General features: G+C 42.5%; 1 protein-coding gene across 2 annotated transcripts; it reads left to right on the top strand.

Annotated features, from left to right (window-relative positions):
- Nucleotides 1-4,521: 4,521 nt before the first annotated feature.
- LOC142406152 (epidermal retinol dehydrogenase 2-like) lies at nt 4,522-18,010 on the top strand. Of its 2 annotated transcripts, none has more exons than XM_075494692.1 (7): nt 4,522-4,642; nt 7,649-7,992; nt 13,975-14,106; nt 14,964-15,063; nt 16,240-16,384; nt 16,970-17,095; nt 17,617-18,010. In XM_075494692.1, exons 2-7 carry the CDS (start codon nt 7,672-7,674, stop codon nt 17,708-17,710), a joined length of 918 nt encoding a protein of 305 aa, XP_075350807.1. In that variant the 5' UTR covers nt 4,522-4,642; nt 7,649-7,671; the 3' UTR covers nt 17,711-18,010. The 2 variants fall into 2 exon arrangements, with proteins under 2 accessions (XP_075350807.1, XP_075350808.1); XM_075494693.1 differs by lacking the exon at nt 4,522-4,642 and adding an exon at nt 5,117-5,245.
- Nucleotides 18,011-18,278: the final 268 nt, after the last annotated feature.

Here is an 18,278-nt window from a genome sequence, read left to right as displayed (position 1 = left end):
CTGTACCCTTCGTCCAGCATGACTCAAAGCTCTGCAGCTCTGATAAAGAAGTTATAACCAGGTATTTGACATGTCCTCCTGGAAGGTGGAAAATGTAGTTTTAAGTCCTTCACACCAGCATTGTCATAACCCTCCTATAACAGAGACTGGCGCACCTTTCCATGACTGAAGGGCATACACCTCTTTTACCATCAGCAAACATCGGTTACTCATAAGAGCTGAGGTAGCCAACTCCACATCCACAAGGAATAATTGGGCTTTGGCATGAGGCCTAATGTAACAGGCGTTCCTGCCTGGGTAAAGAACATAATTTCAAACACACCCCTGTCTATAATGCTACCTGTTGCCAAGGTTAGAGGCTTCTGCCCATGCCACACTTCCATGTCCCATGGGAGCTCCAATTAAGCTAGTCTTCTTTTGTAGGCTTTCACTCCTATTCCCACACAATCTTCTGCACTGGGTGGGCACACAGTAAATTTGATCACAGAGCTGGCCCAGATGAAAAAGCAAACCCCAAATATTTTCTTGAAGGGTTTTACTCATCAGTTCTGATGAGGTTCACCACACTGCAGTAAAATGTTCAGGGAATGAAAGGCAAAGCATCAGGTCCTGACACTGACCATCATACTGGAAACACAGTAGCTTAACAGGCTGTGAACTCTGCGATCTGGGCATCCAACGGCTAGGTCATGATGATACTTAGTGCTGGCATGTTCCTCTTCTGATCAGGATTTTTCCCTTTCTTAATTTGATTTGCAAGGAATAGAAGCATGCTATTTGGTGCACCAAGCTGCTGGTTATATTTGCTGTGTAGGTAGTAAATACTTTGAACAGAAGATGCTAGAGCAGCATATCTCACCTCGTCGCCCTCACTAAACAGGACTTTGCATTCTTCCCAGATGTAGTGAATGGGGCACCAGTGGGTAATAGTTTGTCACTTCTACAATTCCTGTATTTTCAGTCTGCTGGCAGAGGGAACTAGAATTCAATAAACTCCTGTTAAAGGGTAAATATGACTCAAAGGAAACGCATATGATAAATGAAAATTCAGAGTGCAACTCAGTCTTCTGCGTTCAGGATGATAATCCTTCCTTTTGACTGGAATCTCCTTTGCCCCAGCTGTTTTTCTTCTGCTGAAATAATAAGAAGTAGTCAATTTTGAAGAATTCTGGCTAAGTGGTGTTTGCCCTACTTCCTTCATAGGCAACATGGGAGACATTTGACTTCTCTTAGCAAGGCACTAGTTTTCAAACTAAGACCCACTCTTCCCTGGGTAGTAGCAATATGTGACTAAAGACAAGTTTGTGTATGCTGCAATTGCAGTGATGTACCTGCAGTTGCTAAGGCAGCTGACACTGCCACTGGAAACTTATTAGGATTCTACAAGTTTCACAGTAGACATATAGAATGAATCACACTATATAGGCACCAGTGGTATTGCCTGTGCTTCCTTTCCTACTTCTTGCCAGTTAAAAGAAAGCAGAAAGATCAGACTGTTTACAAGCATATTACACTATTCCACTTCAGCAGCTGGGGTAGGTGGGGGTAATTAATGCTTTAATATCAAAATATTTAGCATATTTTGAGTGCTCTGATAGAAAAAAAAATATGAGAGAGCTTTTAAGAGAACACGGCTCCAACAGCAAGCCAGGCTGTTACTTTTTATTATTCTGAAGTGCAGATGAGTATCCTAGTCACCATGCAGTTGCATTTATCCAGCTTAGACCAACCCTTACTCTCTATTTGCTTTATCCTCATTCATTGTGACACATCCATAATCAAGATTAAATGCTGGGGAAGTCAGGCCAATCTAAGAAAGAATTTACCACAGATTCACATGAAGCATAAATAGCAATTTAGTGTGCTACTGGTTACACTGTTCCACTAGAGGTGCCAATATCTACCCAACAACAAATGCCAAGAGCTTTCTGGAAATTAAGGTAGACCAAAATACAGTACAGCCCTCAGTATTAACTGGCTACAGCCTAGCAGTACACTTACGTAGCACAGGTACTACAGACAAGCAAAAGTGAGAGCACTTACAAAGTTCCTCAAACTTGTTCTTATGACTTGAATGACCTTGAGCTCCTTTGAAAACATCCAGCACGATGTTACACAAAACACACAAACACCGCCAGTCCCAGTTCTGCACTCCTGCGATTTTGCCAGCACTCACAAATTGGTCCAAAAATAATGTGTGGCAAGAGGGAGACATCCTCATCTAATACAAATTAGGGTAGTTCCATTTCTGAACTTGAATCAAGAGTAACGATTCCATTTGGGTCTTCTCTGACCGCAGACTGTGGAAGACACTAATTCGACAGTCTTAAAAAGGGTATCTTTAAGGCTAATTTTAGCCTTTCATCATACAGACAAGTAAACTCAAGACATTTAGGGAGTTTTATTTCAGCAAGTTTTATTCAGTGAGTTTATTACTTGCAGGAAGTCTTTGTACAAGCTGGGGAAAGGAGCCAGCTCTCCCACCTTCTAGCCTCCAACTCCGATCATAAGGTCAATCTCAATGTTAAAAGTTATTAATTTCCAAGTATTACTACAAAACACCTTTTTGAAAATTAAATGAATGGATGTTTTTTATACTTCCTTGTTTTAAGCGAGCCACTTTGAACAATACAATCCACAAAAAGAAAGCAGCGGCCAAACCCAAAGTTCATCAGTGTCACTGTTTGGCTATCATTAGCCTCCTGGATTTACGGTATTAATACAGTAATACATTAACTCCCACTAAAATATCCTAATCCAGCAGTTAATTTCTCTTCTGTGACTAGCTCTTGAGAGTGCAGCAGTCTATAGTCAAGAGCCTAGACTCTGATCCAAAACTGCATACCTGAAAGAAAACACCTTTCGACCTCTTTCAACAATACTTTAAATAGAATGTGCAAGGGAAGCAAGAAAAGCATTTATTTAAACAGCACAGCACCTCTCAAACCCCTGCTCTTTTTGACTATGGGGAGCCATTTGTTCCAAGGCAAGCAAGCAAGTAAAGCAACCTGCTCCCTCACCAGTACATATCACAAGTGTTCTCTCCATCCCTTTGCTTGAAAGTGTTTGTGCACAGGGAATTTTCTTTGGAGATTTTCTGGATCAAGTGGCAGACTTTTAAAGGTGCTTAAAGAATCTTACATTATGAATTGCTGTTTTGTATTCTTTATTATGCAGTATATTAAATCTAGTGTTTCATAAGCAAGTGATTGCTTAATTCATCAGATGAAAATAACATCCAGAAAGTTGTGTTGTCTCCCTTCTACAGAAATGTAACAGCAACACAAACATACCCACCTGGAAAGGAGGCATATTAAGGGTCTCAGCACAAAGGAAATACCTTCAAGTCACATTTTTCCTGGTGGTACTAAGCATCCTCTCCTCATATAGGCATTCCTTGAAGTTATGAATATTTAGTGCTTTTCAGTGTCAAGAGTTCTGCTGCCTAAGGATGAGCATAAGGTCAAAAACACTCTCCAAAGCAATGCTGATCTACGGAAAGAAACTATCTATAGCAGTAAATACAGAGCACTTCACTCTATTCTTAGGTTTTCATTTCTGTCCTGTATCCTGACTACTGCTAGAACACATTTTGCAAGCTCAAGTCTCGTTCATTCCTTTGAAATGGGGCCGGGCCACCTTCACCCCGGTGAAACCCCTTCTGTGCAGCACGGCTTCATGCGGGGTTTGGCCCTACAGGCCAGGTAACCTTTTCGCATCCAAGTGTACCCTCAGGTGCAGGTCTCTTTACATGCAGCGACAACCACCCCAAGTGTAGCGACTTCTTCACACGGGCTTCCCTAAATCCTACACGTCCCGGAGCCCAAGAGTGCCCAAGAAGCTTCTCCAAACTTCCTCCGAAGCCAAAATCGGCATCCCCCTCTCCCCCAGCACCGCCCCTCCGGCAGCCACACCCGTTTCCCCGCTCCCCCCGCAGCCCAACAGGTTAATCCCTGCATCAGCCCTACAACAGATCTAGACCAGCCGCACGAAATCCCCCTTCTCCCAGTCGATCACCTCGCCAACAGAAGTTATTTCTTCCCTCACAAAAATCAGAAGCACGTAATAAATGCTGCTTTTCTTTAAAAGCAAACTAGGCGGGGGCGCGGGGGGAGCTGCCCCGAGAGCCCCCGCCCAACGAGCTGCTCCGTCCTTAGAGCCCTTCGCGCTACCCCGGCCTCAGCCAGGAGCTACAGGGGCCGGGAGCCCTCGCCGCCCCCCGGGCCCCAGCCCTGCTTCCCGGGGGCGGCCCCACAGCTCCCTGCCGCCTGCCCGGGCCGGCCGCGGAGGGCAGCCCCGCCTCCGCCCGGCCGGAGCTCATCCCGCCGCCCGGCAGTCCCAGGCGGAGCGCGGGCAGCGCAGCGGCTCCCCCGGCCCGGGTTGTTGCTGCTGCTGCTGCTGCCGCCGCCGCTGCGGGGCGCGGAGTCCTTCCGCCCCGCCCCCGGGCATCCGGTCAGACCGGCGCCGGGGCGGAGTGGGGGGCTGCCCGCATAAAGGCTGGGCCACCGTGCTGGTACAAAGGCCGTGCCGCGCTGTCCCCTCCTCGTTCCCCTCGGCCTGCTTCCCTCGCCCGCCCCAGGAGCCGCTAGCCGCTGCGCCACGGCGGGCAGGCGGAGGTGCCCTCTCTGTCCTTCAGGCGGAGGTACCCGCGGCCGCGGGGGGCTCGGTGCTGGGGCGTTATGGGTTGGGCGTGCGTTGGGGGACGGGACAGGGTGCGTGGCCGCTGGGCGCGGGGAGCCGTGCTTCCAGCCTCCTGCCGGGCAGGTCCCGCTCTCGGGGCGGGGGGGGATCGCGGGCAGCCGGTCGGTGCGGGGAGCGGGGGGGCGCGGGCCTGAGAGAGGACGGTGAGCTGGTCACCGCAGCTGAAAGCTGCCTGGGGGGGTTTTTTATGATGCTAACTGGGTTAGCAGACGAGGTGTGCCAAGGTATTGCTACACCTGTTCTTGGACTCTCTTGGCTACAGGACCACTGTGTTTTTGGGGAGTTGCAACTTTCCAGATGCAGTGAGCAAATTCATGCTTGCAACCTCTGCTTAGGTGATTGCATGATTGCATGATTGCCTAAGATCATGGCAGAGGTGTTTGGCTGGCAGGGGTGTTTTGTGGTTCAGATGCCAGCCTCAATTTTGCCCTTGTGTTTCGTGAGCACAGACAGTCTGCAAGAGCCACTTGGCTGTGAGCATTAGTGTATGTACCAAAAAGTCAACACTGGCAAAGTTGCCTGCACTTGAAAAGAAATCTGTCTGGTAAGCCATTGTAAAACCTTTGATGCCTGGCTACAATAAAAAAGCCCTCCACGCTTATGTCTGTGTGGATGTAAGTGTATTGAAAAACAGTATGTGGCATCAGAAGGGGTCTGAGATCTCACGTGTGCTAAAGGTACCCTTGGTTTATTCACCCGTAAATAGATCCCTGCTCACTTCAGTTGAGGAGCCAAGTGTGTTGGCTAATTGAATTGTCCGTATGGATATGCTTGGTTACAGTCGCTGGTGTAGCTAGCAGTACTAATGCAGTGAGCTACTGAGAATGGAGGACTCTTGGCCTGGTCAAAAGTGGGTTAGGTGAGGGATGTGTCAGTGAAAATTAAGCGTCTCATTGAAGGATGCAGAGTTGGTGTTCTAACAGAAAGTCTCCTGTGGTCTAAAACAACTCTACTTCTCTAAGAGAAAGTCAGTACTTCTCTAAGATCTAATGTGCCTCTGTCCTATGCAAGCCTAATACATGATGATTTTACTTAATAAATTACTGACGTAAGTTCTAAACTGGGTTTAGGTCAAATTGTGTTTTATACTTTGAAAGCAATTGCCTCTTCTTTTTCCATAGGGATTAACTGTAACATCCTTACCTACTCCAGAGATACTGAGCTCCTTTCATGTAAATGGAGGATATTATGTTAAATGCATTAAGTTAGTGTAATCAAGTTAGATTCAGCAACTGCATTTACTTTAATGATTTGTTGCATCTCTTTTAGACCCAGCAAAGAATTTGTGTTTCCAAAAACTTGCTGGTGTTTTGATGTACATGGAATTTAATAACACTTACCCTGTATAATTTTGGTTTTGCTTATATCTGTAGTAGTTCTATAGCTATGAGAGGCTACTACAGGAGATGTCAATATTGGCTCTAGAACAATGTTCATGTGTTGGTTTGATTTCCCTCCCTGCTGTTTCTTACTGGTGTTACTGCCTTTCATCTGTGCCAGAACCTCTGCACACATTTTAACCCATTTTAAGGGGAATGAAGAATGGAAAACATTCACCCTATGAGTCCTCTTCTTCAGAAAGAAGAACTTGTTTCCCTACCCACTATGTCTTTTAATGTTTTTCTGCTATCAGAATAGTTTTAAGATGTCCTAATGTTTCTGCCAGAAAACTTTCTGAAATAACTTGCTCTGTTCTAGCAGTAGCCTGTTGCTTTTCAGGACTGGCCTTGTTTGCTGTGTATAAAACCTGAGACTCATGATAACATGTGTATGTCCACATGCTATATTTCATGAACTTTGCCCAGAGTAGCAGAGATCCAAGTAACTTATCTCTTGGCACTTGTCAAACACAATTACCTGCACGCATAGATAGTAATGTTAACTAAGAGATGTGATCAAGCTGGGCACGTTGTGCTAAAGGTTGAAGTGTAAGTGCCAGCATGCTCTATCTTTAGCTGAGAAGGAAGATATTAATCCTTCATACTGTAGTTAGTCAAAGATTAAAACCTGCTTTGACCAAGGGTGCATTTCTTGCATAGCGTTCCTATACTGGGAAGTAAATAGCATTCTTTCAAGAACTTAAATGCCTGCTCTGTGTCAGCATTACTGTGATGAGTACAGAGTGTGAAGTTAAAAGCATACCAGAGCTGGTATGATTCAAGGCCGTGATGTTTGCTTAATGCAGGGAGGTGAAGAGAAGAAATTCAACAGCTTTGCAATGTGTTCCTAAACAAAAGACTCTGTTCAATTGCAAAAGCAGGCTCTCTTCAATACTGGTAGGACTGGTAGTTGAAAAGCTGGTAGTGACAGCCAGTAATTTACCTGGTGTGTTTTGGAGGCTTATAAGCGTATTGTATTCTGAAGCTCCCTAAGCTGGCAGTTTTTCAGCAGGGTTGAGACTGTGACTTGGTCTGCATATGACTTCTTGATGACAAGGAGCACCTACAAAGCAAGAAAGTCGTGGTCCTAAAAGGAGAATTTTTCCTGACCTACAGTACTAGCTTGTGAGCACTAAAGTTGTTTGATCAAGCCATAAGTTTTGATTTGTAATTGCCATGCATTTCTGCTTAAGATGTCAAGGGGCAGCTGTCACTTTTTTGATTCTACTTTTGGAGTCCACACCCTGTCAGAGCAGAGATGGAAACCCATGACATGAGGGATAGGGAATTTCTAAAGCAGATAAGGGCAGGTGTTTCCTGTCTCTGCCAAATCAATTGTGTGCTGCATTCTGGAGGAGAGTAGGAGCAACCTGAAGATGATACAGAAACAGGACAGATGGGTCAGATGCGCAGATGTAAGCCTATATATTTTTTTTGAAACAACACTCGGAAGCAGGCTAGAGAAAATATTTAGAATGGATCTGAAAATGCTTTTTGATTTTGAAATACTGATGTTTGCATTTTCTCTCTATGGTTTATTCTATCTGGTAAACATTTTCTTTTACCAGGTATCTGAAGAAATAGCCTCAAGATGAACTTCTTCCTGGAAACATGCAAAGTCATTGGACTTCTTGTTTATTATCTTCTGGAGTCACTGGTGTTCTTGGTTGTGCCTAGACGGAAGAAGAATGTTAGTGGTGAGATAGTATTAATAACAGGAGCGGGAAATGGTGTTGGAAGACTCTTATCTTTAAAGTTTGCCAGCCTTGGAGCCACAGTGGTTCTCTGGGACATTAATCAAGAGGGGCTCAAGGAGACAAGTAGACTGGCCAGAGAAAATGGAGCAGTGAGAGTACACTGTTACATCTGTGACTGTAGCAAAAGGCAGGACGTCTACAGAGTAGCTGATCAGGTAAAGTATCTTAATAGTTGACACTATTCTAAGATGAGTGCGTGCATGTGTGTATGATATATGGTAAGTTAGTGACTTCAAAGCAAGAGATTGAACTGAATTCATTCAGAATGTATTTTGCATGCTACCTATTTCAAGAATACTGGTTTTTTAGAGTTGACTTGTGTACCTCTGTTCCTTTAAAAATAAGAGCTGGTTCTCTTTTTCAGTAGCTAATTTCAACTGGGTGGCTTCTCATTCATTCAATTACTGAGCAAGCAATTACTGGCAAAGTGCAGAAAATCAATTTATTGCAGCTAAAGCTGCATTTTGAGTTCTGGCAGCCTTTTACTAAAAGTAAACCCTAAAGACCATACATTATAAAAAGGATTAACTCCTTAGGCAATTTTCAAATAATTCTGTGGCTGTGAATAGATTTTTACAGACTCGCTTTATCAGAATTAATAAATGTATCTTGAAGTCTTAAATATTTCTTACTTTCTTTTCTGAAGAGCTTTGCAAATATAGTATGTGGTTAGATACTTTGGGCAGACTAGTAGAATTGCCAAAAGCTAAAATTGCTTAACAGTTTCCATTACAACAACCTGTTCTCATTTGCTTAAAACGTTGCTAAACTTAACTGTTGGACTAGAAAGTTTCCACAGTGAGTGTTTGCCTGAGGATGAATTTTAAAAAAAAAAAAGTTCATCTGTCTTCAGGAACATCTGTTGGCTGAAATAATGTTCCTCTTTGGTGCTGTTGAAGAAGCTCTAGCCTTCTGCTTTTTTCTACCTGTGCAAAAATGACTAGAACAAACTTTCTGATAAGTAAAGCTTGTGCATGACTTGCAGCTTGTTAGAGGCTGGTACTATTGGTTTTGTAATCTGGTGAAGCTGATCACCCTTGGTTCCCCTTGCAGCTGCATTATGCCAGCTGAGTTGCGCATCTGCTGTCCCTGCAGGGCAGTTGTGCATGTCTTGCGGCAGGCCTATAACTGTGCTTCCTGCTGAACCGGGAGGAGTGGAGGAGGAGGGAGTATTGTAGTGTGAAGGACGCTGGAATGAAGAAGATGGAAACTAACCTTCAGTTTTGAGGACTCAAGGGACAGCATTTCAGTGCCATGGAGAAAAGCAGTAGCAGAGCCTTTCTGGCCAAGTATAAAAAGGAGAAAAGGGTGTAGATATGTGTGACACAGGTTAGGGATGATAAAAATAGAGGTAGACAGGAGCGAAGAAGTGGTAAGAGGGTCTCAGTCCATTATTCCTCACTTACAATCTTCTGTCAGCAGTTCACTAACAGCTGATCCACTAATAATCCTCCTGCTGATCCACACAGAAGAAAATACCCTACTACTGTTATTTTAGAAATGTCATGTCCTGCTGACAACTGATATAGAACCATGCTGACAACTTTCCCATTTTATTAGTGACAAAAAGACTTTAGTATTGGTTAGTGCTTGGTGCCACTGTTTACTTAATGTGGTGTAGTAGACTTTGGCCCATAGTATGCGGCATCAGCCTTTGCAAGATGAGGCAGCATGGTTCCAGGTTTGGTTTTTTTGTCCCCCCTGGTGGTTCAGCTTCACGCAATGACTTGGAGTTTTGCAAGACTATAGCGAACTAAATTCATGCAGGCAGGGCAGGATATGGCTGAAGACTTCGTGCCCAGTAAAACAATCTCAAAGCCAAAATGAAATGTATGTGAACCTTAAATACCTGCTTCTGGTACTTCATCAGCCACACAGAGACCAGGAAAAAGTCACTTCAGTAGGAAGAAAACAAAAGTGCCCTGCATATGTGGTGTCCTTACTCCTTTCCTGTACCAACAGAATGAGAGACAGCGTTTGGCTATGAAGAGCTATAGCTTAAAATTTATTTTTAATGTCCCTGTTTCAGAAGTACCCAACCCCAAAAGGAACGTGGCCTTCTCTGACCTACCTCTCTCTCCCTTGAGTTCAGCTGACCTTTAAGGATCTAGGACTTTGAAAGAGGGAAGTTACTCTATGGTTTTTGATCCGCCTATTTGTGAGGAGACAGAAGGCTCTTCCTCAGTATCATGGTACAAAATTGCATCTGGGCTCACATTTACTTCCAGGATCTCTCTCGCATAGTACTCTTTTGCTTATCCTCTGTTTTTTCCTGCTTGTTAGTCAAGATGACAGTTTGCAGCCATTTTTTCACTTTTCTGAGAATCCTCTTTCCTATGCAGAGGAGCAACAGTAGAAGCACATATCCTGGTGGTATCTTATGCTGCCTATAAAACATCCAGTGCTTTCTTCCACCTCTTGTAGGCAGTTACAGAGGAGTTTGTGGTTCTTAGAAAGTAGACACTTTGGGATGCTGTTTGGGAATAGTGGGAATTGCCCACTACTGAATTTCAATACAAAAGCAGACATATAAATGCAGAAACAGACAGGAAATGGTGTTTATACCTGAAAAAGATGTTTAACCAGATCAGCTCTTTGCATAATGCTTGCCTTACCTAGGCCTAAAACAAACACCTGGAACATACCTTCCTGCACTGCACAAATAAATGGAGAGGTTTAGAGTTCTGGAAAGTTGACATTATCCCTGCCCCTCCCTTAATAGCTAGGGAAAAGGCTCAGTAAAGGTCTTCTGTGCTTGGCCTCAAAGCAGAGTGTGGAAGCCTGGGCTGAGTGTCTTGGCTCTGTCATGCACAGGGGAGAGGTGAGAGGAGACAGGAATTAAAATGGCTGGCTTGCTGAGGAAAGAGCTGCCACATCTAGTTAGTAGGGACGTAGCATGAACAGAGGTGTTGTAAAGCTGGAATTACTTGTCTGGGTTACAAGAAGGCACTCGAATCTGCTTTGAATTTCATCCAAAGTGTGAATGTATTTTGGAAGACTGAGCAGAGATAGGTGGTAAAGGAAGAGGTTGTTCAGGTTTTCACCATTAGTTAGAAAGGGGATGATCAAGGTTCTGTCTTATTTCCCTTCTCCCATCTAACCTGAATGCCCCAATCACCAAATTATAAACTGTATGTACCACATCCCCCACCTCTGCCCATCTTTTGTTTGCACAAAAGAAGCATGACCACTTATTCAGGTATTTGTTATTTGTCCCAAAGGGTAAATTTTGGGTACTGGTCTGGGCTTCCAGAATTGCTAGACACTCTGACATGAGGCAGTATTAAATAATTTACTAATGATTACACGTTGTGGTTTAATCCCAGCTGGCAACTAAGGCCCACACAGCTGCTCGCTCACTCTCCCCACTGGGATGGGGGAGAGAATTGGAAGAGTAAAACTGAGAACTCGTGGGTTGAGATAAAGACAGTTTAATAGGGAAAGCAAAAGCCATGGACACAAGCAAAGCAAAACAAGGAATTCATTCACTACTTGCCATGGACAGGCAGGTGTTCAGCCATCTCCAGGAAAGCAGGGCTCCATCACATGTAATGGTTACTTGGGAAGACAAATGCCATCACTCTCAATGTCCCCCCCCCCCCCCCCCCCCCCTTCCTTCTTCTTCCCCCAGCTTTACATGCTGAGCATGACGTCATATGCTATGGAATAGCCCTGTGGTCAGTTGGGGTCAGCTGTCCCAGCTGTGTCCCCTCCCAGCTTCTTGTGCACCCCCAGCCTACTCGCTGGTGGGGTGGGGTGAGAAGCGGAAAAGGCCTTGACTCTGTGTAAGCACTGCTCAGCAGTGACTAAAACATCCCTGTGTTATCAACCCTGTTTCCAGCACAAATCCAAACATAGCCCCATACTAGCTGCTATGAAGAAAATTAACTCTATCCCAGCCAAAACCAGCACATTACATTTATGTCTCTGAATGCATGCTAGTTTTAACTTGTGATGAGGCGTACATACTCAGGTTGGTGACTAGAATAACTTGTCTAAGGCTGCCTGTGGAGATCATGTGGCGCTGCTTCAGAAATATTTAAATTGTTACATGACAACATAGACAGTCAAGAATGTGTGAGCAATGACGGAGGTGGAGAGGGGCTCTGGCTGAATTTATTATAAAAGTGTTTTCTATAATCCTACCAAGGCTGCTTTCTGTTTTTTAAAGCCTTACTTAGTTAACAAACATGGACAAGATTGGAACAAGTTTAAGGAAGATGAGAAGTTAAGCTAGAAGAAAGGATAGGTGGTAAATTATCCTTTAATTCTTTACTGTTACAGAGGCTGGCCTACCTGGTCTGCTTGTGCTTTCTTCAGTCACTGTAGGCACCTAGCAAAGGAAACACCATTAAGAAATGAGGCTCTGTGATCTGCAACTGTATGGCAAGATGGCATCAAAACAACATGGTTTCCCAAAGCTATTGATCAGCACATGTTTAGCACTTGGTCTGAAAATCACAAATTAAACAACATATAGTGTACTAATTTCCTTTTTCCCAGATAGCTCAGATTAATGAACTGTACTTCAAATACTGCATTAAATATTTTCATTCTCCTTTTGAGAGCTGGCACAATATCTTGATATCAGCTGGCCTATAGTTGTTCTCTCAAGTGAGCCTGTTTGTGAAAGTTCTCAGTCTGGAGCTAGAATGAGAACTATACTTCCTCTTATTGAACTAAATGTGTAGATATTATTCTTTAGCCAATTTATTTTCTGGGAACCATCTTACAAGGATTCTGGTACAGTGTTACAATTGAAGCAAATACACTAGAAACAAGCTTATGCACCCTGAGCCCGAGAAGCTCATAAGGCTTTTGCCTTCTGTGAATGCACGTGTCCCAAAATCTTCCTTTATTCAGAACCCTACAGCTTTTGTTTAATTTTCATAACAAACTACTACAGTGCCTACAGTTTTCTCATTTCTTGTGTTGTCCTGAGAGCTAATATCAATGGAGATATGTTGTTCTTTCAGGCTGTCTTCATTAGAAATGAACTTGTAAAAAAACCTTTTTGTTTGGTAAGATAAGCTCTTAAGTTCCTGACCTGTAAAGTTGCTTGAAGTAGTCAAGATACTTGAATAAATAAAAAGGTTATAAGGAGGAAATTAACTTTAGAGGTGGTCTTTTGCACTGTCGATGCATATGAGGAATACTTATTGTCAAAAGTGACTGTTTGCCTGTTCTAATTCCAACGCACTGAGGGCAGAAAACTCCATCTGCTCCCCCAGAAAGCTGTAGGGAGGTCTGGTTTAATGTGTGTGCCATGGAATGCAAGTAGAGTTACCAGTAGTGAAAAACTACTATGTAATACATGTCAGTGTTTAACAATCGCACTCAGGACAAGTGGAACATGTGGAAAACAGCATGAAGAATCTTGAAATACCTGAAATACTAAGTAGCTGCTGCCCTGTGCAGTGGGAGAGATGAATCCCTGGACTGTTGGGATGCAGGCAATTAATGCTACCAACAGGGAATCCAATTTTCCTTCTGCTCATCAAAAGACTCAAGTACTGTGCAAGCTGGCTTCCGTCTTCAAGTCATATGGCAGCACCGCTTCTGTGCTCAAGTTACTCTGTGGAAAATGCAAGAGGATTTGAGTATAATGCAAGGAACCTCACAAGTGAAAGCTTAAATACTGCAGCCCTCGCATAGATTAGATATACCTGATCCTGGTGAACCTGCCTGAGGATCTATGTACGTGCCTCACTGCATGGCATAGAAATGGCCCTACAAACAGTATTGCTCATTGGTTTTAAGATGGGTTTACTGTAGCAAAATACTTGTTGCGTTAGTTAAGTATTATTAAGCATTAGTTAAGTATCGTATTAGTTAAGTATCTCTGCATTAAAGACTTATCTGGAACAGTTGCAGCAAGAACCAGAGGTGCTGAAAGCAGAAGCCTGTGTGGAGCTGTTTGGCTCCACACCTCCAAAGAAAGTCCGGTTGTAAGCTCAGCTCTAAAAAGGCATCAGGTGAGAACGTACAAGACCCTGGGGTGTCTGGATCTGTAACAAGCATAATAAGTTCAACTTAATTGAAATGTGCAATATTTCTGTTTCTTATGTTTTCATATATAAAACTTGGAAAGCATGTTTTGTATTTATTGCATACTATCTTGAGCCTTTTTGTTTTAGGTTAAAAAAGAAGTTGGTGATGTTAGCATCCTAGTCAACAATGCTGGTGTTGTAACTGGGAAGAGGTTTATTGATTCTCCAGATTCACTTGTGGAAAAAACCATGGAAGTGAACATAATGGCACACTTCTGGGTAATACCTGTACTTTGCATATACATACTAAAATGTCCTTTTAACATGTTTTCCATGTTAATGTTGCCTTTTGGAATTGAGGAAAATACACGAGGATATATAGCTCCTTGTAAGTTCAGTCAGAAGTGATACAACAAATTACTTTCTAGTCATATGTTATAATCCCTCAATATGAATTGACATGAAGCAGGCCCAGCCTAAAAGTTGCTGCTCTAGTAACAGAGAATTGCTCAATTCTGTTAGTGTTCTAGTTGTTTTGTGGTGATGATAGTTTCAGGAAGAAATACCACATGTTCAGACAATGCTCTTAATAGTAAGTGGGGCTTTTGTCCAAAATGAGTAACTTAATTTGCTTTTTCTTCCTTCAGGGAAGGCAGGTCATCTATATGGTGTTCCTATCATAAAGAATTGTGAAGGGGATATTAAAATGTGCTCCAGTTTCTTCATAATAAATTTAATCACAAAGATTAATAGAAGGAAGAGATGAAATGCAAATTTTTGCCATTTTACAAAATTTGCAGTGAACACTTAATTCTCATTTGAAACATTGCAGTGCTGAGCTTTAGGCTGAAAAACTTAAGAACTAGCTGAAGCTATATCCTTAGCTTTCAGCAAGTTACCATCTGTCTTTGAGGTTGAGGAGAAAGTGGTACTGGTGGGGCCTGGAAAGTCCCAGCTTAGTAGTTGAAGGTTAGAGTTCAAACTACTTTCCCCCCCTGCCCCCCTTCCATAATGGAAGGGGGGGAAACTTATTTAAACTGTAAGGAGAATTTCTTTAAAAACAACACCTTCAAAATATTACAGCACATAGCTTACTTAGTAAAATGTTTTCATTGCAACTCTGACTTACATTGCAGACTTACAAAGCCTTCCTCCCAGCAATGATAGCCTCTAACCACGGACACTTGGTTAGTATTGCAAGCTCAGCAGGACTGACTGGAGTCAATCAACTTTCAGGTAGTGTATTAAAGCTAATGTTCATTTAGACAATTAGTTTGATTTAAAGTCTGCAATCAATGCTCATGAAAAAAATCCTAATTTTGAGTTTCTGGGTCTTTGTGTGTGGGTAAAGCAAATGGTCATACTTTCAAACCAGCTGACCTTAAATAGACCATTCCTTTCAGAGTTTTCCAGATGCTCAGCAGTGCTATGAAACAGGTCTTTCTGCCAAGGCAGTTAGAGGATCTAGGAGCCATATGGAACTTTGGAAACTGAGAACTTCAGTGTTGTTAAAGTTAACCTGCAGGTATTTGGTGGGGAAAAGGCCACCACTCTTTTTTTTTTTTTTTTTTTTTTTGCAAGCATGTTCCCAAGCTAAGCAGGGTCCTGTACAGGTTTTCCTAACTCAAAGAACTACTAAAATCCAGATATGGTACAGAGGCAGATGTGCGATATCTCATTTTGCATTCTCTGTCTCTCAGCCATTCATTCAAGAGGACCCATACAGTGATGGAAAGAAAGTGTTGAGATTAGGGCAACCTCAGAAGGCATTTCTGGAAAACACGTGCAAAGGGGGAGGAAAATGAAATAAGGTGACATAGCAGTAAAAGACTTCTAGCTTCAAGGCAGTGATAATGAAGACAAATTGAGTTTCAAGTTGAAACCACATTTGAGAGTCTTGAAAGCTTGAGTTTGATGCATAAGAAGCCATGGATTCAAAGATAACATCTGGTATGAAAAGATAATTTCATTTGCTGTTGTTCAGTAGAGAGTGGAAAGGCGATAGCAGGGATGCAATGAGAAACCCTCTGTCTGCCAGTCTAGAACAACAGTTAACTTGGGAAAGTAGAGGAGTGAATCACATCAAGGGTAAATTTTATTAGTCGCCTAATCCTGAAAACAGTTCCTACTCTGCTGTAAAGTATTTTATTATCAGACAGTAATTTCCTGCAGGTACTGTGTATATATCATTTCTATACTATAGTGCTGCTGTTTTATACTGTAAAAAGAAAAAACAAAAAACCCCTGTGGCTAGTTTACTTATTAGAGCATAGTTTTGTCCCTGTTCTCTATCAAAAACTGTTACCTCTCCTGTGTACATGTTCAGTGGTAGGACTCACTGAACCTGTTTAGTAAAGTTTAATTTGTAAATTAAAATGTTTAACTGCAATTAATGTTTTGTTTATTTTGCAGATTACTGTGCAAGTAAATTTGCAGCAGTTGGTTTTGCAGAGTCAGTTGATTTAGAGATGAGATATCTGGGAAAGACTGGTGTTAAAACCACAATTGTGTGTCCTTACATCATAAACACAGGAATGTTTGATGGCTGCAGAGCCAAGTGAGTAAACTCTTGTGAGGTTTTTATGCAATTTGCATCTTTAGCATGTTACGTACTCCTATTTCCTTTATGAAAATCATGAGCTAGGCTTTTCTCTGCTTGTGTTATTTTTAGGGCCTCAGATGGGTGTTAACAGTGCTATCCACTGACTGGACAACCCAAATGGCAAAGCCCTCCGTACTTTACTATTCATCTAAGCTGAAACATGAAACGTAATTGGTGTTCTTTCCTCTGCAGAAGCCAGATGCTCCAGTTGTCCTCTCTGGTTTCTAAACCCCCATTCACCTCCTGAAATCAGTGGCATAGCTTTGCTCAGTATGCTTCTATAATGACAAATTTAGGAGCCGAATAAAAACAGAGTGTGTCTTAATATGAGGGCTATGTGGATTTGTCTTATGAGAGATCATACAAAGGGAAAATAAGAATGGCCACTCACTCTCTAACATAATGAAGGTTCTGTTGTTGATAGGATTTATGGTATTTATTTCTTCTTTTAGTTGAATAACTGCAAAATGGAGACGTATTTTCAGTAAAATGTGAATCCAAAGCAATTTGTATTATAGTAAGAAATGTATTCCCTTCCAGGTGGCCAAGTCTGCTTCCTACTCTGGAGCCAGAGTATGTGGCTGAGAAGATAATCACCGCTATTCGGCGGGACCAAGAAATATTGCTGCTACCACGCAGTCTTTATTTTCTATTTGCTTTGAAAAAGTAAGTTATACCTTTCCTTCTTTTCCTCTCTCTTGTCTGTCCAGGAAGATTTCAGCTATGTTTTTGACTAAAAATGCAAACCAGGCTTCTACTCGTTGGTGTGAATTTTCATTAAGTTCTGCATGTTTCTGGAGGGGTTTTTTGTTTCTAGGGGTTCAGTCTACCCTTGGACCACAAAACAATGACAGAAATGTCTAACTGACTTGCTGACTCCATTGGGGTGCAGTTTTACTGTGGGCTGTAGAGACTGGGCCTGCTCCTCAGTAACTGTATCTGGTGTCTTGCCCCAGCATTAGGGCACTTTGGACTGTTGCAAGCCAGGTTGGGAAATTGATCTGTCTAATAACTCAGGCTGCCAAACGAGTGTCATGGATATTTTGAGAGGACCACTGGGACTATGTTCTAGAGAGTATACTGTCTTTGCCAGTATTAGCCAGGTAAAACTAATTCTGTGATAACTGCACAACTCTTCTGATGTCTGTTTTGTTTTTTTTCTCTTCTTCAACTTCCCTACCTTACAGTATCGTACCAGTGAAAGTATGCGCTCTCCTTGCGGGCTATGTCGGAAGCCTCAATATGATGGATAGCTTCAAAGGTCGAGCAAAGAAGGACTGAAAAAGCGCAAAAATTCAGAGACCGGCAACTCTAAAGTGGACCTTGTTAAAGGTGGTTGTGGGAAAGGCCTGCTTCTCTAGCAGCTGTGAACTTAAGGTGCCTCACTTCTCATCAGTAACAATTTTTAAGGAAATTGCTTTAATTGGCTCTTAATCAACAGCTTTCACTCAAACTATTTTTTTAATCCAGTGAACTGTTCTCTTTTCACCTCATTATGGAAATACATTAATTGAAATTAGTTCCCTTGGTTATGTCTGTTATAATGCCTTAAATATGATCCTGCATCACAAACTAATAGTTAGCAACTTTGGGGTGAAAAGGGGCCAAGAAGCCACATGTATTTGGCAGGGAGCCAGGAAAGCCTCTAGTGGACCTGACTTCTCGCTGCCATTCACTGAACCATGAGGAAGGGCTGTACTGCTGGTGCCATTACCATTCCCAGGTAAGCTGAGGAATTCAAGAGTTTCCTGAAACAAGATTCAAATTTATACAAATGGAAGTTTTGTGAAATGAAAATGTGCTGTGTTGGTGCAAAATCAATGAAATATATTAACTTTTTGAGGTGGTG

Source organism: Mycteria americana, chromosome 2 (assembly GCF_035582795.1).
Source record: "Mycteria americana isolate JAX WOST 10 ecotype Jacksonville Zoo and Gardens chromosome 2, USCA_MyAme_1.0, whole genome shotgun sequence".
Lineage (NCBI taxonomy): Eukaryota > Metazoa > Chordata > Aves > Ciconiiformes > Ciconiidae > Mycteria > Mycteria americana.
This window is presented reverse-complemented; position numbering and strand designations above follow the sequence as displayed.